General features: G+C 34.3%; 2 protein-coding genes across 9 annotated transcripts in view; one reads left to right on the top strand and one right to left on the bottom strand.

The window, feature by feature from the left end:
• LOC128998324 (bromodomain adjacent to zinc finger domain protein 2A) overlaps window positions 1-22925 on the top strand; it is a 120567-nt gene that overhangs the window by 89030 nt on the left and 8612 nt on the right. For 7 of the 8 annotated variants that reach the window (XM_054424426.1, XM_054424424.1, XM_054424425.1 and 4 more), the window contains 13 exons: window positions 2017-2332; window positions 3407-3605; window positions 3970-4200; window positions 7060-7206; window positions 9492-9734; window positions 10155-10285; window positions 12426-12613; window positions 12838-12995; window positions 13546-13746; window positions 14411-14577; window positions 14735-14936; window positions 18737-18858; window positions 19124-19265. In XM_054424426.1, coding sequence (XP_054280401.1) covers window positions 2017-2332; window positions 3407-3605; window positions 3970-4200; window positions 7060-7206; window positions 9492-9734; window positions 10155-10285; window positions 12426-12613; window positions 12838-12995; window positions 13546-13746; window positions 14411-14577; window positions 14735-14936; window positions 18737-18858; window positions 19124-19265 — 2447 coding nt within the window. The remainder of the gene's footprint in view (window positions 1-2016; window positions 2333-3406; window positions 3606-3969; window positions 4201-7059; window positions 7207-9491; window positions 9735-10154; window positions 10286-12425; window positions 12614-12837; window positions 12996-13545; window positions 13747-14410; window positions 14578-14734; window positions 14937-18736; window positions 18859-19123; window positions 19266-22925) is intronic. The other variant, XM_054424422.1, reaches the window with a different exon arrangement.
• The window catches only part of LOC128998326 (glucose-6-phosphatase 3), a 30667-nt gene continuing 24789 nt past the window's right edge, over window positions 17048-22925 (bottom strand). The window contains exon 9 of the transcript XR_008491192.1: window positions 17048-17471. The gene's annotated coding sequence lies outside the window, so the exon portion shown is untranslated. The remainder of the gene's footprint in view (window positions 17472-22925) is intronic.

Here is a 22925-nt window from a genome sequence, read left to right as displayed (position 1 = left end):
CTAAAATAGTAATAGACTAAGCAACATGACAAGTGGAGAACTCATTGAAGAAAAGATATTGTGTAAACTAATTTACTATAAAACTCTAAAACAGTAAAAATAGCACACATACATTGTTTATGGTATAGTTATAGTAAAGACTGTAAAAATTGCATATCATGTCATAGGTACACAGTTATAGATACACCGTTATAGGCACAGTTATAGGTATTGCAAGAGATCCTAAAACAACTGATTTTAGCTAATAAATGAAAAGAATTAAAAATCCATAAACTCAAGTCAAACAATATCACAATTATTAGGTACCCAAAAAGGAACTCTTAATATATAGAAAATTATATTAAATCAAGAGAAAAGAAAGTTAAATGCTAATTTGGCAACATAAGCAGACAGCAGAGACATTATAGTGCCCTAATTAGCAACACAACTCAATGTTTTTATACTGTAAGTCAATGTTTTTGAAACCGTAGGGTCTTTTTCTCGGAAGGAAGGGTAGTAGAATGTAAACAAAAAACCATGAATCACTCTCACAGCCGGGGCCGGGGACACTCAAGGTTACAGACCCTCCCCCTCCCCTCCCCTCCCCTCTTACACAACCCGAGCCAGGCCCGGGGACACTCAAGGTCATAGACCCTCCCCCTCCCCTGCCACTATTACACCACCTGGTTGTTCCAATTGCTGACAAAATGCAAGTAACGAAACAAGGAAGTAGAGACAAAAAGATATATTTTCTTTATTCAAAAATATAAAACTGTTACAGATAATTTATAAAGAAATTAATTCATGGTAGTTTGTGTCTTGTAAATATTGTATGGATCTTAGAAATATCTTTTTTGAAACTCTATCTAACCTAAGAAAAAAATAATTTTACTGATGAAAACTTTCATAAAATAAAATTATAAAATATTTAGGCCTAACCTCTTTGTAGACTTGCTGATACTTGATACTTTAAAAAAAATGAAATAGTGACCATACAATGCCTAACCAGACGATCAGAAGTGTTGTTTTGTTTTGTTACTGAATGACAAAAAGGACAATAGGAAAATAAAAGAACAAGATACAGATCTGTACACTATATCAGAATTTATTATGTAAATAAAATACTAAAATATATTTTAAACTAGGTATGGAATAAACAATAAATAATTAAAATGGGACCTCTGGATAAATAGTCTTTCTTTTGACTTCGTTTTCTTTGCACTGTTGAGTCACGGCTTTTGTTTTGTCAGTAGACGACTGGCTCTGGCTAGTGACAGTAAGGCAATTGCTCTGTTGTGTCTTTGTTCTTAAACGTGAGCAAACTTAATATTTAATTCTAATTTTAACATTTTAATTCCTCTGTAATAATATATATAAGAGTGTTTCTTTGAAAATTACTTATTATAACTTTGAAAATAATAATAATTTTTTTTGGCCCGACCCGATCTTGGCCCGAACAAATCTCTGACCCGACCCGGTCTCTCGGGCCTTCCGCTGGCCCGACCCGACCCGAAAAAATCGGGGACCCGCAGACCCCTACTTATTTCATCACAGGAACAATTAGTGAACCCAAATCTCTAGTATAAACGAGTGAGATTACAGTATATTCTTCAATCAAACTTTATTTCCTGCTCTAACTTTTAATTCTTGTTGGTTATGATTATGTTATGGGTCTTGGTTGTAACGCCTAGGTTTAACTATTTCACTTTAGTTTGAACTAAACTGGATCTCTGTTATAATTTTATGTGACGTCAAGACGAAAATTCAACAATATTTTAGTACAATTAAAACAAAATATTTATTAAATCGCTATATTTATAAGTTTCAAATTCACTATATTTTTAAAAGTATATAATTTGTGTTCAAACAAAAATTATTGTTTTTAGCAATAGCAATTCTATACTAGCATACAGTTGTGTTAATCCTTCAAAGTTTTTTTCCAAGAGTATTTAAACTATTTAAGGTAAATACTCATTGACTGTGAACAGGTGAATCCATCTGAAGTAAATATTCCATCAAGGTTATCTCTGTTTCCAGGTGTACAGTTTGAGAGAGAAAGAGAAAAACGACTGTCAGATCACCACAACAATATGAACGAGACTGCTGAAGACGAAAGTGGGAAGAATGCTGCTTTCTTTGTTGCTCTGCGGGAAAATCCCACGTGGAAGATGTCAGAAATGCTTAAACACAAACCCTTTCTTGCTCTCAATGCGACACACAAAGCCAAGATCCTCTCATTTCTGTGTCATGAGCTCCTCACAAATAAGGCTGTAATACGACAGATAGATGGAGCCATAGAGAATGTTGCTCAGTTGAAGCGAGATCGATGGACGATTGACTCCAAATTAAGAAAGTGAGTGATGCAATTAATATATTGATGTAGTCATGTATTTTATAGTCTCTTGGATTTATATGGTACACCAACCTTATGTATTTAGACAAGATGGAGATACATCTTCAGAAAATATTTAGGTGTAAACAGCTCTACTTTTTTATTTGATTTGATCATAAACATAATACAAAAATGTTGCTGAGGTATTAGCATGTATCACTAAATTTTGCGTACTTTTTTACATACTTTGTAGAACTCCAAGTTATGAAAGTGATTGATGGATTCATCTTCAAAATAAGTATTTTAGTGTCTAATTACCGACTGAAATTATGGAAATTAACACATGCCTGATACAAGATAGCAAAAATTGAATTACAAAATTAATAAAATCTAAAATATTTATGTAAGGATAAAAAAATGTCTCTATTATTATCATAAGGATGTATACAATCACGAGTAATCACATTCATGAGCATTGTTAAAATTATAAAATTTCAGGTTGTCAATTGTAAGATGACAAATAAAGTTATCATATTAAAAAAACAAATTTGAACATTCGATTGTATAAAAATGTTCTTTGGGTCTACAGCTTAACATTTTACTATTAAATATTCCTGTTAGAATGAATTGTATTTTTATTTCATACGTTTAAGTATACAATTTATTTAGCACGTTAAAAGTGAAAACTAATTAGAACTGGGACAAAAAAGACAACAAAACCATTATAAGGAAAGCCAACAATAAATAAATCAAATTGTAATAAATCAATTAATAAAGTAAGTTTCACTTTCTTCCCATACATAATATATGGATTTGTTTTTGTTGAAATGTTTGGGTTTTGAGTGGAAATATCCATTTGGGACCCAAAAAAGTGGATTTCAAATTGATATCTTTGTGTATGTGTGTGTGTCTTTATGTGTGTGGATGTCACAGAGCTACACAGATTTAACATAGTTACTTCCACCGCTATACCCATAGTAAGGTTTTTTTGACAAGCTAATGGTAGAAAGTATATGTCAGTTTGCTAATGCCGTTTATTTCTTGTTTTAAAGGTACTGTACATGATTTTATTTTACATGTGTTTTTCGTGTTTAGGTTGAGACATCTTCACAACAGAAAGATTAGACAAATGACTATCGGGATGGTTGGAGGAAAGATAACGTTGGAAGGTGATGGAGAAAAGTTAATCATGACTGATGACTTTGACTTTCGACCTCCACCTAAGGATCATGATGATGAAGAAGAAGTTGAGGGAGAGAGCGGAAATGACAGTGATGGGACTCAACCAGAAGAGGTAAGCAGAAACGCTCATATGGTATTATAGCATACATCTTAGGCTGTTGACTGCAATTTCCATGTTAATAAAATGATTCTTTAGTTCTAGTAATGTTGTTCCGAATCTAATTGCATCTCAACCACCAGTATCCTTTTTTCCTACACCTTTTATTTATCTAATTATTTCCAAAAATAAAAATTTACAAAACTCATACAATTTAGCTACAAAAGCCATTAATCAGCAAGCCATAAGAGCCATTAAAGCTTGTCTGCAGCAATTATTATAATTGTTGTTATTTCACAGTGATTTTTTATTCAATCAGTCTTTTGTTATTCAATCACTATGGAACTTGAACATTTATAAAAGTGCTGTAATTTTGTAGGAGGAAGATAAGAAAATGACGATTGAAGAGATACAACGTAAATCGGAAAAGTTAAATAGACAAGCAGAAGAAAACATGAGTGCACTTTATGAAGCGGGTGGTCAGCTGCGAGCTGTTTGTTACGGTCAGGATAGGTACTTCCGTCGCTACTGGAGTCTGCCTACGTCTGGCGGATTGTTTGTGGAGGGAATGGAATCAGCAGAGCCTCAACTCTTTGAAGAACTCCTGCAGGTATTACCATGATCAGCCGTTAAAAACTTACTTTCCTAGTTTACTTTTATTTACTTATTTTTTAATAATCATCATTGTGTTGCCATATGTTTCACACTTGAATTTAAATTTGTCGTGGCTCTTAAAGGCCCGATAGAGACATAACAAAACGTTCACTTACAAGTAATTTTATGGGTAACAAGTAGGGGTCTGCGGTGCACCGAAAAAGTCGGTACGGTACGGTACAAGCTTAATTACCGTCATCGGTTCGGTACAGCATTTTACACGGTACAAATTCGGTTCGGTACAGCCTATTATAATAATAAATTACTTTCAGTTACTATCGTAGTCAACGACAGCTGGTTCCGAGCACATAAAAGTCTTATCAGATGTATGTTTACGATCTTCATAATTTATTACTAGGGTGATGATGCAATAAAAACCCCATTAGCAGTCCCAAATCCATTAACATTTTATCACGACAATAATTGTTGTATTCAAGTACTTCCAAGAACTGTTAATTTTTATCACTTTTATTTCTTTACGACTTCCCCCAATTCAATTTTATCATAAAAATAATAGTTTTATGATGACTGTTAAATGTTATCTCGAACTCAGTCAGTATTTTCGTGAATATTAAATTTGCCGCTGGCCATTGCCTACTGCCATAAAACTGTTTATGGCTACATATTAAACTTGTAACTAAACTACAATCTTATTTTATAAGTTAAAATATTTGTTATAGATATTTTATCTTTCTATTAACGAAACCACAAGCATAGTTGTTGTTGTTGTTTGCATAATTTTTTTTCGTTATTCAAGCCTACGTACGCCTACTGTCAGCCCAAAGTCAAGTCACGCTTGTCAATGAATACACAAACTATATAGTTTGTGTATTCATTGCGCTTGTGCAATCGTTTGTTTACAAGCTTTCTCCAGACCACGGGGGAGGGGAGGGTCTGATAAGCCGTCTATTGTTCACCCCCAAGAAGGTCCGACCCTCATTAGTGCCGCTCCGCTGCACTCAGTGGGGAACCCAATACCACAAATCAATCTTTTAAATGAATACAAATATTTGGTAATAATTGTTTTATTAATATTCACCTTGAAATTTCAATAAATTTGGTGTAAAATTTGACAAAAATAGGCCATTTTGACCGATTATTAATACAGTACCAAATACCAATAAAGTAGTACATTCATTGGTAATTAAATAATAGGTAAAAATTAACCGATTTTCGTCAAGTTTTACCCCCCTGCTGTGCGCTATGTCACAAAAGCTGATAACGACATGGGTGATTAGTAACCATGGCAACTTGTTGAATGCGTATGAAGGGAACCTCAAGAATAGAAGAACAAAGAGAAAGAATGACGTTGTTATCTTTATACCCTTTTTACAATTTCCGTTATTGTTATCTTTATGTAAGATTTTATGATTTTGTTTTATAGGTTTATAAAATAATTCTTTTTAACTACGGGAATATCAATTTATAATTTATCAACGTGCTTCTCTTCTGAAACAGCAATACCGGATGCATAATAAAGGTCAATGACCTAAAATATCACGATTGTGCAATATTGTATTTTGATGTTGACAAAAGTTTGTATATATCCATGGTCCCTATAGTTTAATCATTTAATATGTACACAATCAATGCTAAATAATCGTGGTTAGTTCTAACTTTATCTTTTATTATTCAAAGTTTCTACACAGTAAGACAATCCAAAGTCAAACCGGGCAATGAATACCCAAAAAACAACGTATCTTGTCCTGTGATTGGAATACTACTCGCCGGCCAGTCCTTTAGGTTTAGGGAAGTAGTGCAAGTCTATATATAGCTTCAAGGTCTTACCCACCCCTTCCCCCTCCGGTCCTACTTGACTCACTACCCGCGCTCCTTTCGAGGTCATCTTATAACTAGTTTTGGAGCTGATAAAAATAGATGCTCATTGCCATTACTTCATCATATTCTCCAGTTGTTCATTGTTGTCTGCTGTGAACAGCTGGCAACTGCACTGTCTTTGTACTGAATGCTTTTATATGTTTTTAAAAATCTAAAAAACAACTAGACATTGTGTTGGTTGGAAATAATTTACCAGTTGTGTGAAATTATCTTGCCAATAAATTTTCAAACATGTATATTCTTAAAAACTCTTACCCTATTTTTAAAACCACTTTTATCATGGCTATTCAAAGTATCTCAGAGTAAAATAGGTAAAGCCTTTATCTTAACTGTGATTTTTCTTGACACAATCCTCGTAGTACGGTAGTAAAAGGTTTTGTTTTAATAATGTGTGGTACAGTAATTGTTGTTAGAATACCAGGAAAGTAGGATACTATCAATTTTCATAGTAATGTCAATGTATTAAAGTTAAAAATAATGGTTTAAATACAGTTCTAAGCAGAAAACCGCAAAAATACGGGTAGCCGCGTACCGTACCGACCTTAAATTTTCTGTACCGCAGACCCCTAGTAACAAGGCCTGGTAAAAACTGTATCTGAAACGAGCTGCGACTAAGAAAAAAACTGTAGAAAAGAATTTGAATAATTTTGCTCCTAAAATGGGAAAAACTTGATTAAATAGGCAGATTTATATCTCTTAACGGTCGTAGGAACAATCTTAGGGGTAAAATGTAGTATTAAAAATTAATAAAACATTGTTGGTGGTGTATCTTACCAAATATATGTATATGTGTGTAGAACTTAATTTCCATTATATTTACTTTAAATGATAGTGCCACCAAAAACTAATTGTATAATCTGTTTTCAAATTTACTCGGTAGGCTAGCTTAAACCTGTTCCTTATAAATAAGACTTTTTTATAATCATTTAGCATTTCTTGAAAATTCAACATCTTCATGATCTAAACTTTTTACCAGGATGACACGGACTCTCTGGAAACCCCAGATATCAAAGGGGAATACGACGCTGAGGCTCTTCAGAGCAAGCCATTAGACGAGGATGATGAAATGCCTCACTTGACCCCAGAGGTTGATACCGAAACCCTGCTCACCAAATATAAGCAGGTAAATATTCACTAGTACCATTTAATTTATATTTTTGTTGAATTATGCCGCTATTATACATTGCAAGTGTGTTTCGAATAATGCAACTTTATTTTCTATGTAATAGTTTCAATCCAGTTCCAAGTTATGAAACACACTGCAATAGAGTATATTCATCTTGCTAAATATTGAGTTTACCTCACACATCAAATTCCAGTACTGTAAGATTTTCAAAGAGTTGATTGTTTAGCCTCCAGATTACTATATTATACTTCAAATGGTTTTCAAAGCCTGCCTATAGTAATCCTTGGATGCTGTAGTGGAGATTTGGTTCTTGCTTTGAACCCAGGCCTAGGTGTCAAGTATTCACTTCATCTGAAGGTCGTCAATGAAGTTCGATAAATAACATATACACAGGAACAAAAAATAGACATACTTTTAAATAAAACACAAAACAAACTAGGGGGAGTCTAGACTTTACCTCAACCCGGTCACATTCTCATTGTCAATGTCCCTTAGTTTATTTTGTGTTTTATGCAAAAGTATATCATTTTATGTTCCTGTGTCTCGTGTGTGCTATTTATTGAACTCTGTTGACGACCGTCAAATGAAGTGACTACTTGAAACCTTGTAGGCCTGATGATGGTTCAAAGTACTGTAACTAGTTGCCACTAAAGCAACCAAGGATTACTATATTCCTGTGAAACTTTTGTTACTTTGCAACATGTATCCTACCTTAAACATTTACTACAGAAAGTGAACATTTTTTTTTCTTAATAATAATAGGTTAAATACCTTGTTTACGTCCTCAATCCAAGTCGTCTTTTATAATGACGATAGTTTCGGGTCAACAGCCCCATTGTCAAATTTTCTATCTTGTTAATTACTGTTGATAGCATTGGTCACCGTTGGAAGTTCACATATACACATACACTGACACACGAAACATTTATATTTACATGTAACATTGAGAATTTATACTTTTGGCCGGCCTAAACAAAAGTGATTATAACGTTGTGCGGACCGGTACACTAACTGATTTTTTTCTTGCGTGGTTATTTGTCATACTAAAGGCAAATGTGACTTTATTTCTTAAAAATTCTAATGAAATGAAATGAAGTGAAATGAAATGAAATGAAAATCCTTCTTTATTGAGGCGAACTTAGGACCTCATGGTCCTTTCTTACAGTTAACCTCTAAAAAAACTTAACAATTAACAATAATAATAAACATTAACAAAATAAAACAACAAAGATTAAAATAAACAAATAGGTGTAACAACATTACATAAATGCATTTCCCTTACACACAATCACACACACATACACCCTCTGCTGCACCCAGGCCTAATGCACACCATCCCGCCACGCCACGGCCATCCGGTTAAGGTAATATTCTTTCAGCGCCACCGTCAGTCGGGATCGGTTTTCTAAGGATTTAGTGGGATAAAGTACAGAGTTCCAAAGGCGGCATGCAGTTACTACAAAAGATTTGTTATAAACAGTCGTCCTGTGATGTGGAATACGCAGCGTGGACGAGCCAGAGAGAGTATTCTTTGCGCCTCTTCACACAAAAATTTAAACTTGTTGGCTAGATAATTTGGAGTTCCAAGATATATGGCTGAATGAGTAATTGAAAGTATTCAATTATTATTATTAATTTAATTTAATTAATTAATTTTATTTTATTTTATTATTATTATTGAGGGTATTACTTATGCGTAATTCAAGATGATTTCAATCTCCTAAAATGAATTTTCAGAAGTAAAGATGCAACTAATGAGACCTGATAAGCTACACAATAGTATTTTAGGTTTTCACCCAATGTCTTGATACACAACTGGTCTGGGACGATGACGAAGTTGGACAACGATAAAAACAGACACCGCCTAAGTCAGACAACGATGAAAACAGACGATGAACCTGGACACATTCAAATGTGTCCAAGTTTAACGTTGCACACAAACGACGAACACGGCACACATTTTTAGGTTGTCTTAACTTAATCTGTCCAAGTTTATCGTTGTCTGCGTGTGTCGTTGTCCAACTTCGGCGCGGTCCCAACTGGTCTATACAGTAGTTGTTAGACGCTTTAAACCTGGAGGTATAGTGCAGGGAAGGTTCTCCTCTAGATCTAGAAAAAAGGATATATCTCTTGGGCTAAGAGAACTGTGTAGCCTATGAAATCACATCTGTTCTCAAAAATCTGCACACTGTTATTACTATCACTACCACTGTCATTGTGTTACATATGTAAACTATTCAAGAACTTTAATGTAAGGTTATTATAATTTGTATTTTTAATAGGAAAACATGGATGATGAGCCTGCTGAGTTGCCTATGATAAAGCAGGAAAAGGAAGAGGTAGATAAAAATGGAAGCATCGAAGATATGGAAACTGAAGTGAATCAGTTTATTGACACGAAAATTGATATAGAAGAAACAAAAATTGAAATTGATGAAACACAGTTTAAAACTGAAGGATCGGGAGGAGAAGAAGATAGTGAAACAAAGTCTGTTACTGATGAAAAGAAAATGCAACCATTTCTGGTGAGTATTGATAAGTAAATATTTGGTAATTTTAAATATTACCTTATCAGAAGTCAATGGCACAAAGAATACATCAAGAGTAGTTTCATTTTTGTGGTTTGGCCTTACTATTATTTTTATAATATCACGCTATTTATATCCCTCAACATCAATTCAAAACTAATCTTACCTACATTTTAGAACTTGTTAAGCCTAAGCTACTGTTGCCCTCTAATCATTTTAGCTACTGTTGTGCTCCAATCATTTTAGCTGTTGTTGGGCTTTAATCATTTTAGCTACTGTTGTGCTCCAATCATTTTAGCTGTTGTTGGGCTCTAATCATTTTAGCTACTGTTGTGCTCCAATCATTTTAGCTAATGTTGGGCTCTGGTCATCTTTGGTGCTTTAGCGCCCTTTTAACGCTATTTTCTTTTCTGACAGTTTGGGGACAAAGCCAGTGAGGACTCTGTGATCACTAATGGACAAACGGAGGCTGAACCAGCTTGGTTTAGTGTTCTGCCTCGAGAGCCGTGTGACGCTACGTCTGTCACCTCAACAACGTCTGCTTTCAGGTAAATACAACATGCCAAAGTCCAGCAATAACTTTTCATCCTAAAAATAAATACCCCCGCCGCAGCAAACCTGCAGACTAAGGGAATTTCCATTTGCCTGACTGGATTTACACTAAAATGTCTCATTAAAAATATCACATTTATTCCCTATTTAAATAACATTAGTTTAACGAGTACTTCGATTTGCCGCAACAGGGTAAAAAGGTATTTTTTTTTGTAAAATGCAATAGTTTAGTATGAAATTAATGCATTTTCCAAATTTGATCAAAATATGTTTATAAACAAGAAAACTACAACTTTTTACTTATTCTCCATAAGAATAACATGGGAATTTTAAATTTACAGATTTTTGGAATTTTCTCCGTAACCATTAGGCGCACAATAACGCTTCAATATACTAAATTATTTGTTTTTTAAAGCTCTACAAAATGGTTTGGTAAGAAAATGCCAAATTTTTAGTTTTTAGGGTCAAAAATGGGAAAACCAATTTTTTTCCCATAAAACCCCCCATAAACCCCTGTTCCCATAGTCCGATCATGCTGGTTCGCGAACTCGTTCGAATAAACGTAGGTTTACATGTTTGTATCAAATTTCATCAAAATCGGATTATTTTTGCTCGAGTTATCGCGCTAACGGACACATATATATATGAATTTAAACGGATGGTGTTTTTGTCTCTAGGGACCCCAAAACGAAATACCCCCGCCGCAGCAAACCTGCAGACTAAGCGAATTTCCATTTCCCTGAATGGATTTACACTAAAATGTCTCCTTAAAAATATCACATTTATTCCCTATTTAAAAAGAATCAGTTTAAAACATACTTAGGTTTGCTGCAACAGGGAGGGTAAAAGTGTTTTTTATGTAAAATGTTAATAGTTGGTAAGAAATAAAAACATTTTCCAAATTTGGGCAAAATATGTTAATAAACAAGCAAACTACAACAGTTTACTTATTCTCCATAAGAATAACATAGAAATTTTAAATTTACAATTTTTTGGAATTTTCTCCGTAACTATTAGGCGCATTATAACGCTTCAGTATACTAAATTATTTGTTTTTTTAAGCTCTACAAAATAGTTCAGAAAGAAATTGCAAAATTTTATGCTTTTTGGGTCAAAAATGGGAAAAACCCATTTTTACCCCATAAAAGCCCCCATAAACCCCCGTTCCCATGGTCCGATCATGCTGGTTCGCGAACTCGTTCGAATAAACGTAGGTTTACACGTTTGTACCAAATTTCATCAAAATCGGATCATTTTTGCTCGAGTTATCGCGCTAACGGACACATATATATATATATATATATAAATATATATATAAATATATATGAATTTGAACGGGTGGTGTTTTTGGCCTCTAGGGACCTCAAAACGAAAAAAAAAATCGGTCCCGGGTCCAGGTCTTACCATGAGTACTACGGTAATAGCTTATTCCCTATATGGGAAATTCGCTAAAAGAAAATCGGTCCCCGGTCCAGGTCTTACCATGAGTACTACGGTAATAGCTTATTCCCTATAGGGAAAATTCGCTAAAATGAACAATTTTTTAAGATCATTTTTGGCAATGACATTATTTTTTTTAAGTTAGGTGAGATCTAAACAAACATGGCTTGTGAATTGCATTGCTACCTGTGTAGTGAAGTGAACCAAAGATTCTCTGGCTGGTATGGTAACAATTTGACTTTTTTATATCAAGCGAATTACTATTAATGTGTGTATTGATTACAATTTACAATAGCTATACAAGTCTCATTTAAATTATCAAGTAAAATAATTGGAAAAACATGTCACTGATTCTCATTACAGACCTGAGTGTATTTACACTACACCAGGAAATTTATGAAGTATGTTATTGGTTATTGTACTGGGGTTATTGAGTTGGTTACATTAACATGGGGTGAATGAAACAAAATTTTTAGGCGACATCTTGATTTAATCTGTGGAAATGCAAAACCACTACTTTAAAAAGTTGTTACATAGGCCTAGCATACGCAAACACAAGTTACTTATCATTGTAATCTTATAAAACTATAATCGTAGATCAAAATAATCCATGGTCCACGGCACTGAAAGGTTAAAATAGACTTACAGCTGGGATTTACAACTGTAATTTGAACTGAGGAGTTTGTGATTTTGCAGATGTGGAGTGGAGAACAGTGAGTTGAGGATCCCTGTGTTCCCCCCTCCCCCTGCCTCCCCCTCACCCTCTCAGTGTGACTCTCCCTCTCCTGCCCCTCTCGCGCTCACCCCCGAGGAGCAACAGCAGCTGCAACACTGCAAGATACACGGGCTTCCACGTCCCGCACCTGCCAAGCCTATCCCTCATGGTGAGTACATCATGATGACATGCAAACATCCAATAACAATTTTGCCAAAATAACTAGAATAAGTGGTCCTTTTTAAGAAAGTACAGACATCCATGTATAATTTACATTAATATAAACATGTAGGTTTAAAACATCTATTTTTATACTTAAACAAAACTATGCAACTATGAGTCCACATAGAAACCTGGCGTTTCTAGAGAATGAGGTTTATATAAATTTTGCAGAGTTGCGATGTGGTTGGTGGCGGATAACAGAAACGGCTGTGGTTCAGCAACTTGTGGAGAATTTGCACACTCGAGGAGCGAGAGAGAAGGAGCTACGTCGCTCAATCACACGCCCAGCCTTGGACCAACATGCTCAAGTGTGGAACAGCATTCTCAAGGTATTATATACTGTATAGCTGGCTAGCTGTTGTTAGTGTTAATCCACAAAGCAGGGAGCTGCTGGTTCGTTCTTGAGATTAGTTTATAGTTATGTTTAAAGACTGGACCCAACTGCCATGAATTAATTGTTTTTAATTGTGTTTCTAATCAGAAACAACTGCTCGTAGTCAGTGACAAAGCTACACAGACATTACATTCATCATAAACTCATTGTTCATCCAAACCTAGCTTGTAATGTCTATAATCTGCACCACAGCAAAATTAGCTCATACCTGAAAGTCTGCTTCTGCACTCGGTTGCATAGCTTGTCCCCTTTAAATTCATAGATGAATCGGGGAATGTAAAAACTATACCTGTTTTCTAACCTTTGAGGTTCAGGTCACTTGACAGAACTTACCAGCAGTAAGAAATGTGTGTAAGAAATGTGATCAGAAATGTGTAGTATTGGTTCTCTTAGAACAAGATTCCTAAACCAACATGACTAACTAAAATTTGAAAGAATCTTAAAATTCCAGTTTGGATGAAAACTATGATTGTGCTTTTCCACAGAGTTGTGTTCGGCCCGGATCATCTGCGACCGTGCTCACAGTATCAGAGGAAGAGGGTGCGAGTGGTCTGCCAGCTCAGGTGCCCCCACGGGACAACCCAGAAGACTGGAACTTCGCAGTGGCACTCCGGGTGGATATGGCAGTGTTGGAGCAGGTTGAGACGATGGAGGATAAAGTTGCAAATGCCAGTATGCAAGTTAAGGTAGGCTAGGCAAAAACCTATAATTTTGAATTAGTTTTCAAAATAGATATTAAGATGTTTTGTATGAACATGGGTGACTTGCGGGTAGTAAAATGATATACAAATATCATAATATATTGTTAATTAATACATATACAGTTAAAATTAATAAGATGGTACACAAATAAAAAAGGAAGTGAAATACAAGAGATGACTCATGGTTCAGATCTCTAGGAACTTAATAGAGCAAGAGATCAAACCACCGTCCGTGTTACGCAACTCTTTACATTCCAACTGAAAGTGGTAGTGGGGGAGGATTTAGGAGAGTGAAATGATGTCAAATTTGTTCCTAGAAAGACGTTGCAAAGGTACTGTAACTTTTGTGACTGCCATTCAGTGAAAATACATGTTTTTACTAAAATACAAGGGCCCGGGAAAAAATTTGCAAAGTCACCTCTCAACACAATTACAACCAAGTAAGGGACTCCTTATTTTTTTTTTTTTTTAGTTTTGTGAAAGAATTTGTCACGATGAAAACAGTACGATCGTAACAACAAGTTCGTCCCCACGCCACTTGGTCCCCCTTGTAATGATAAAATCAAATTAATTGTGCTACTTTTAGTTAGTTCTTGAGTAAATTTCTTATGTATCCATAATGTATTCCTAAGCCAAGTGGTGTTTGCAGGGATGGAAGGTGCCACCCAGGGCCAGTACAGAGGAGGGTAGACAGTTCAAACCCTCCAGCAGCCACCCTTCCCCCAACCTCAACCCCATAGCTGTGGCTAAGGCTCGGCTCATGGACCTTGAGTGTGCAATTGAGCGACGTTACCTCAAACCTCCCCTTGGCACCAAGTAAGTTCATTCCACACAAAAACTTTGTTCATTACTTATCATATTAAATCACACTATTAAATTGAATTAGAGTTTGAAAATTGTGTTAAATTTCACTGTTTTAGATAGAGAAGATTGATCTGGATATGGTATTTACACATTTCTGTTTCTGTTGTAGTGTATCAGCGGTTGATGTTGGGGGTGGAAGTTCGTCCAGTTGTGAGCCTGATACCATACCTAAGGGTCTGACAATTTGGAGGGAAGCTGTAGCCAAATGTCAGACAGCTGCTCAGCTCTCTATGGCTGTTCACATGCTAGAGGCCTCCATAGCTTGGGACAAGAGCATTATGAAAGCTGTGAGTCAGTCCTTCACTAGCAGTGTGGGTATACTTGTGCGCATGGCTTATTTCTAATCATACTTTTGCGAGTGTACGAATTCTGTTAAGTCCTTTGAAAAAGAGTTTTTTAAGAGAAAAATTATGCCAGCTTCATAACTGTATCGATTTTATTCCAAAACAATTGTTTACCAATAACTCTATTTTGCTGTATTACAACATGCTCTGTTTAATACACTTTGCTGTACAATTTTGCACTAGCTGATTATTTCACTATGTGAAACTTAAGTGGGCCCATTTATATAGGCCTTTCTATTTTATATAAGTTAAAGAAAATTGAATCAAAATATTGGCCAAACTATTGTACCTAGAAACACAAATTTTAGGATATGAAAGTATTTTCAGATCCTAGATAAGCAATAGGAAGGTCAAAGTCAAAGAAAGAGTCTTTAGTATTCCCATAGGATCTGGCGCACATTTAGTCAAACTTCGAATGTTATTATTACAAACTTTATAAAAGGTAGATATGTGTCGAATCCTCGATACCGATACAAATACTTGAAAAATCTATTCTTTATACCCATATAATTTTTATAAATTTACCAAATTTCTATATGGATTGTTTATACTATACCAGCCAATTTGAATTTAAACTCTTTTATACACATTAAATAGATACTGTACCAAAAGTAAATGAAGATCTTATAAACAAAATACCCCCGTCGCAGCAAACCTGCATACTAAGCGAATTTCCATTTACCCGGCTTGATTTCTACTAAAATATTCCCTATAAATTTTCAGATTTATTTCCTATTTAAATAACATTAATTTTAGTGAGTAGTTAGGTTTGCTGCTACGGGGAAGATGTTGAGGTGTGTTTTTTTCAATTGAAATATTGATAGCTTAGTATGAAATAAACCAAATTGCCAAATTTGATTAAAATATATCCATAAACAAGCAAACTAGAACAGTTTATTTATTCTCCATAAGAATAACATGGGAATTTTAAATTTACAATTTTTTTAATTTTCTCCGTAGTCAATGAACATTCAAAAACACTTCAATATACTAAATTATTTGTTTTTTTAAGCTCTTCAAAATGGTCTAGAGAGAAATTTAGAAATTTAAAGTTTTTAGGGTCAAAAATTAGAAAAACCCATTTTTACCCCATAAAACCCCCCATAAACCCCTGATCCCATGGTCCGATTATGCTGGTTTGCGAACTCGTTCGAATTAACGTAGGTTTACACGTTTGTACCAAATTTCATCAAAATCGGATCAATTTTGCTCGAGTTATCGCGCTAACGGACACATATATAAATATATATATATATATATATATATATGAATTTGAACGGATGGTGTTTTTGCCCTCTGGGGACCTCAAAACGAAAAAGTAAATCGGTCCCGGGTCTAGGTCTTACCATGAGACCTACGGTAATAGCTTATTCCCTATATGGGAAATTCGCTAAAAAAAGAAAATTTATTGTAACTAGAGGTGTGCCAGCCTGAAATTTTTGATTTTGGCGAGTTTTGGGTAATATCGTGATCGTCTGCTGCAATCACTGCAAAATCCTGAATATCTTCCTCAGTCACAGAAATATCATCACTCTCTTCCACGGTGCCAAAATCCTGAATATCACTCTGCGGTAATAGAAATTTAAGCATCGTCTCCCGCGATGTGGACATCACCATTGTCTCCTGCGATAGCGGAATTTGTTGATTGTGCAATCTTTGCAGTTATGTAGGGTATATGTATCGATGCTTGATAATCGATTCCCGGCACCAGCAATTCTTGGACATTGGTATCGGTATTGAAAATCGACACATTCCTAATAAAAGGTTACTAAAATTATTATCATCCGTGGGTTAGATAGTCAAGTGTCAGAGTAATTGATTTTATCGTTATTTTTTTAATAAGCTTAGAGCCAAACATAAATCCAGCAACAGAGCATAAAATTTGGGTAAATATTTGATATTTTGAGATTGAATTTATCATTTTGTTACTGCTATTTTCATATTTAACTGACATTGACAGAAAATGTTGTAGAATTCATACACATTGCTGATGTAACCAAATACTTTTATAATTTAATTACTTTACTGCCAGCTTAGCTTCTACGTTCATTTTATGGAATGATTATAAGGTGACTGGTAGTAAAATATGTCATGCATGATTTAACCACAGAATTCTTTTTATCTTTTGGTTGTCTTTGGCAAAGACATTGTTACATTTCTTTCAAATGTACTGTTTCCAACTTTGCTTGTATTTTTATGTGTTTACATTGGAACAGCTAGGAACTCTATCAACTCTGCTTTCTTTAACCCAGGAGAATTACTGAACGATTAAAAACAAGATTCTTACCAGCCACCATAGTAAGAGTATTTTGTTAAAAATATTAGAAATGTTGTACTTGTTCCATCATAGTTACTCACAAAAAAAATTTCATAGATCGGCATGAAAAATTTCCTCAACTTGCGTCACTGTCTCTTCCAAAACTTGTGTGCACTCCTTATACATATTTTTATGTCCGTACACTTTTCTTCAGAGGTGATGGATTTCCAACAGTGGTTTGGTTCCTGAAACCACAGAAATCTTAACCAAAAAACCACAAATCATACTTGGCACGTCTCATAGAGGTGGGTACCAGCTCGTACAGTGGTGCGGGAAATTTGAGATTATAATTTACAGACAACTCTCTTATACATATAACAGTAAAAAATTCCCGGAATTAATTTCGGTAGACATTTAGCGTGATCGCCAGCCGGAAATTCACCTTGCAGTAGTTAGTACAACTCCTGGGGAGGGCATATTGGTAGTGGGGGTATAGCTGACAAGCCATAGTGCAGCATTGATGAGCGCTTTTCGTGTATACCTGCATGTCTACATTATTGGTTACTGTCGGTCGTGTACCTGTATTGAAAAATTGCATTTCATGAACAGTGTACGAACTTAAGTTCTGTGTTTTACTTAAAAAAACCACCTAGTGAGACTCTTGAGTTGTTGATTCAAGCTTATGGAGAAGAGGCGATGAAGTAAACTTGTAAAGTCAAGTTTATGAGTGGCACAAACAGTTTCGTAAAGGCAATAAAGCATTGACGATGACCCTCGTAGTGGACATCCTTAAACAGCAGTCAATGATGTAAATGTCAAGCAAGTACGACAAGTTGTGCATGAAAATTAGAAATTGACAATCGATGAAATTGCATTTGAGATTTATCTCATGGAAGTTTTCACACCATCCTTCATTATCATTTGAACACGCATCGAATTTGTTTGTGAATGGTCCCAAAAATGTTGTCTACTGAGCCCAAAGGAACTCTAATGTTAATTGCTAGCAAATTCATTGATATGGCCGATGCAAATCGAAATTTTTTGAATTTAATTTTGACTGGTGACTAATCATGGAGTTATCTCTAAGACCCATTACCAAGTTTCTGCCACTCAGTTTGTGGTACACGACTGACAGTAACCGACAAAGTAGACTTGCAAGTACATGAAAACTGCTTACCAATGCTGCACTACGGCTCGTCAGCTATACTCCCATTACTGGAATGCCCTCCCAGGAGTCGTACTAACTACTGCAAGGCAAATTTCCTGCTGGCGATCGCACCAAAAGTCTACAGAAATTCATTACAGGAACTTTTTGACTACAGTATTACCTATCTAGCTTATAATCTGTACAGAATGGTTTATGTTGAACACGATATTAAGAGATTTATGGTGCTGGAAGAACTATTCAAGTAATAGTAATTGCTTGTTAAGGGATCAGGGCAAAACTATTTGAAAGCTCCCAGATTTCAAGCAGTTGTCTTTCATAAGTAATGAGGTTTTGTCTCCTCAGAATTGTCAGTTCTGCCACAGCGGGGACAACGAAGACAAACTACTCCTGTGTGACGGATGTGACAAGGGCTACCACACTTACTGCTTCAAACCCAAGATGGAAAACATACCAGACGGCGACTGGTCAGTATTCTATCCAAGTATTTATAGAATGATGACACTTTCAAATTGTTAAAATTGTTAACATGGATAAATATGTTAAAATCCTCAAATCATCTGATTATGGACATTATATATTTTATTTTGAAATTCAAAATCTTTGTACTTTATGAATTTTTACCTTTTATTCCAGCAGCAAAAATCATTTAATGAAATTTGAATAAACCTTATGTTGGCTATCTAGTTATTGTTGTGAAATTAAACGACAAAACAATTCTTTGTTTTGAAGGTTTTGTTACGAGTGCATGAACAAAGCTACTGGGGACAAGTGTTGCATCGTTTGCGGCAACAAAATTGGGAGGAATTTAGTCACTTGTGACAATTGCCCAAAGGCTTACCATACAGACTGCTTGCAGCCTCCTATTTCAAAGGTGAGTGCCGTTGTCTTCCATGTAATAATGCTAACAATTGTTTCGAACTGAATAAAATATGATTTACTTATTGAGAAGAAGAAGAAGAAGAAGGAAGAAGAAGAGAATTAGTGATATGTCAAAACTGAATCCCAAATCTCAAAACCATCAAAACTTTGGAATTCAGTTTCGAGATTAGATTGGTGATTTTTGAGATTCAAAAGTTTCTAAATTAATGATTTTGGAAGTTTTGGTTTTGAAACTGCTGACATTTTTTGCGTCATTATAACTCCGTCTACACAAAGTTGGCAGCGATGTAGCAAACATATAACATTGAGAAAACTTTGAGAAATCAGATAAACACTGATTAAACAAGTTAATCGTATTCTGAACTGCAATATTTAAGTATCTAAAGTACAAATACTGGAACAACGTCTAATGCAGTTTCATATCGATATTTTTGAACACAAATTAACATTGACCACTAAAAACTGTTATACTTTTTGAATCTTTACAGAAAGTAATCAATCAAATAACGTGGGTCAGTTTGTTACAAGTTGCTTCACATTCTATTATTTATTAAATTTGTAAAGTAGACTCTTGCTCATCCGGACTAGTGTGGTGGACGTCCGGTCCGGATTACGAAAAATCCAGACTATCGAGAGTCAAGCAAATACAGTACTGTATTTAGCGGGTTTTTTTCAATTTTTTTCCAGGTCCACAGTATTGATAGCCGGGCGAATGCAGTTCCACCTGTAATAATTTTTACCACCGTGTTATCCGAGTTTTTGATTGAGGTAGTCTCGGTCCCGTTTAGCTCAGATAATCGGACTTCTACTGTACTGTGCCACTATAAAAAATCACGATTGCCGATCCAGACTAACGGGAGTCCGAACAAGGCCGATCCAGATGAATGAGAGACTACTGTATAATGTTAGTTCAGATTTAACCCAATGGCTAAGAGTGTTTAGAAAATTTAAAATTGAGGTATCCTACTTGAGGATATTAAATAGGTCCAGACAGCTTGAGGTAATAAAATGCAAACTTATCTCTACAATGTTATAGCCAAATTTAACTCCATTAAAGAAGGGTATAAATTATAATAGAATCACAGTGGTATTGGTTCTTGTTTGATATCTTGTGAAATAATCAACTACTAGATCCCTCTTTATAGTACAGTGCAATTAGCTTAAAAAAAGAGCAAACCGGGACATCCAAAAAAAAAGTTTCAAACCAGCGCCAAATTGTTGAATACACTTCCCTCAATATGTAAAAAAAAGTTACACTGATTTGAGTGTCGGGTTTGGGGGGGAGGGGGTGAAAATGGGGTGAAAATAGGACTTTTTTTACTTTTTTGCAAATACCTCAAAAACGGCGAGTTTTTCTTAAAATACAATGAATTACAAAAATAATCTACATTAAATTTCGAACAAAATGATACCATACAATACCTATCTACTATGAACGGTTCCGGAAATATTGGGGGGTAAATGTGATTTTTTCTTAAAATTCTAAAAAAATTGTTTTTAAATGGAGAAAAACCATGGACACTCATAAAAAAAGTTTCTAATGAGTGCCAAATTGTTCAATATACCTCCCTTAATATGCGTAAAAAAGTTTCACTGATTTGAGTGTCGGATTTGGGAAGTAGGGTTTAAAGAAAATGGGGTGAAAATAGGACTTTTTTTACTTTTTTGCAAATACCTCAAAAACGGTGAGTTTTTCTTAAAATACAATGAATTACAAAAATAATCTACATTAAACTTCGAACAACATGATACCATACAATACCTATCTACCATTTACGGGTAAGGAGATATTGAGGGGTAAATGTTATTTTCTTCTTTTAATTTTAAAAAAGTTGTTTTTTTAAATTTATGAAAACTATGTATACCCATAAAACTTTCCGGTTCTTTCCTGTTAAAGGGAACATTCATTATTATCGATGATTTTTTTCGATATATCGATATTAACAAATTGAAACATATCAGCTGACAACTACGATAAATATTATTCAGTATATGAAACTGCTCTAAAAAAATAACCTAACATAACTAACCAAACTTGCTGTAACATTTAAAAATTCCGTGTTTAACTTGCCTTTTCTATTATCAAACCCAAACGGAAGTTTTAAATGGCACAGCAAGTATGGTTGATTATGTTAGGTTAGCTTAGAATAGTTTCATTTCTTAATCCATATAGACTATTTTAGCAAAAACAAGATCAGTTAGTTGTTGTTGTCAATTTGTAACAGATCTGATCGGAAAACAAAAATATCGATGTATCGAAAAAAATCATCGATAATAATGAATGTTCCCTTTAACAGGAAAGTACCAAATTTCCTAATGAGTGCTAAATTATTCAATAGACCTCCCTTAATATGTGTGATAAAGTTACACTGATTTGAGTCTCTTATTTGGTAGGAGGGCTTTTCAAAAAGGGAGGCTCGTAAAGGGTGCTTTTTTATATAATGAATAAAAAAAAAATCTTTATTGAATTTCAAACACAATCATATTTACAATACCTATCAACTATGAACGGTTGTAAAAATTGCAACTACATTCAAATAAAATAATAAAACACGATAAAAATATTGATTTCCTTGTAAAAAAAATGGCCACCATTTTCCAAAATGGCAGCTAACTTTAATATTGGAACCTTCTGTATTTTATGGTCTGTTTAAGATATAAATGCGATTTTAACTCTTTTTTGTTCTTTGCATTTTCTCTATAAACTTATTCGTATATGAGCTACAGGATGCGGAATGTACACAGCAAGCCTTTTTTCCATAAGTGTAAAACGTTACATTGTAACTCCTAAACGAGTAGTTTTTAAGAGAAAATTTCAAAATTAAATATGTTTTAAAATTGCATTTGTATTATAAAACAATCATAAACCACAGGCCATTTAAATTTTTTTTAATTGAAATTGCAAAAAATGACTAATTTTATAAGAAAATTTCAATAAAAAAATTCATTTAGCTTTTAAAATGATGAAAATAATAAAAAAATAAATGAAATATCACGATTTTTAGTTGTAAAGTGAGGCAAACCTGAATAGCGAAGCCTTGATCTTAATAATTTTACAACTAAAAATCGTTATAATTTAGTTATTTTTATTCAATCTTTTTGAGCTTGGTGTCGTTTGATAGGGAATTTTAAACCTGAATAAAAGTTTTCATTACATTTTTCATAAAATTAGCCTTTTTTGCAATTTAAATTTAAAATATTTAAATGGCCACCATTTTTAAATTCTTTATTGGATTAAGATAATTTATGGGTTTTCCATGGGTTTTCCGGGGGTCCATGGGTTTTCTCCTTTAAAAAAGAATTTTTTTAGAATTTTAAGATAAAATCACATTTACCCCTCAATATCTCCTGAACCGTTCATTGTAGATAGGTATTGTATGGTATCATTTTGTTCGAAGTTTAATGTAGATTATTTTTGTAATTCATTGTATTAAAAAAAAACTCGCCGTTTTTGTGGTATTTGCAAAAAAGTAAATAAGTCCTATTTTCACCCCATTTTCTTTAAACCCTACTTCCCAAATCCGACACTCAAATCAGTGTAACTTTTTTACACATATTAAGGGAGGTATATTGAACAATTTGGCACTCATTAGAAACTTTTTCTATGGGTGTCCATGGTTTTTCTCCATTTAAAAAACAATTTTTTTTAGAA

This window comes from Macrosteles quadrilineatus, unplaced genomic scaffold (genome assembly GCF_028750875.1).
Source record: "Macrosteles quadrilineatus isolate MER2022 unplaced genomic scaffold, UCM_ALF_1.0 Scaffold_7__1_contigs__length_78375512, whole genome shotgun sequence".
NCBI lineage: Eukaryota > Metazoa > Arthropoda > Insecta > Hemiptera > Cicadellidae > Macrosteles > Macrosteles quadrilineatus.
The sequence above is the reverse complement of the archived record's forward strand: the minus strand, read 5'-3'. Positions and strand labels throughout refer to the sequence as shown.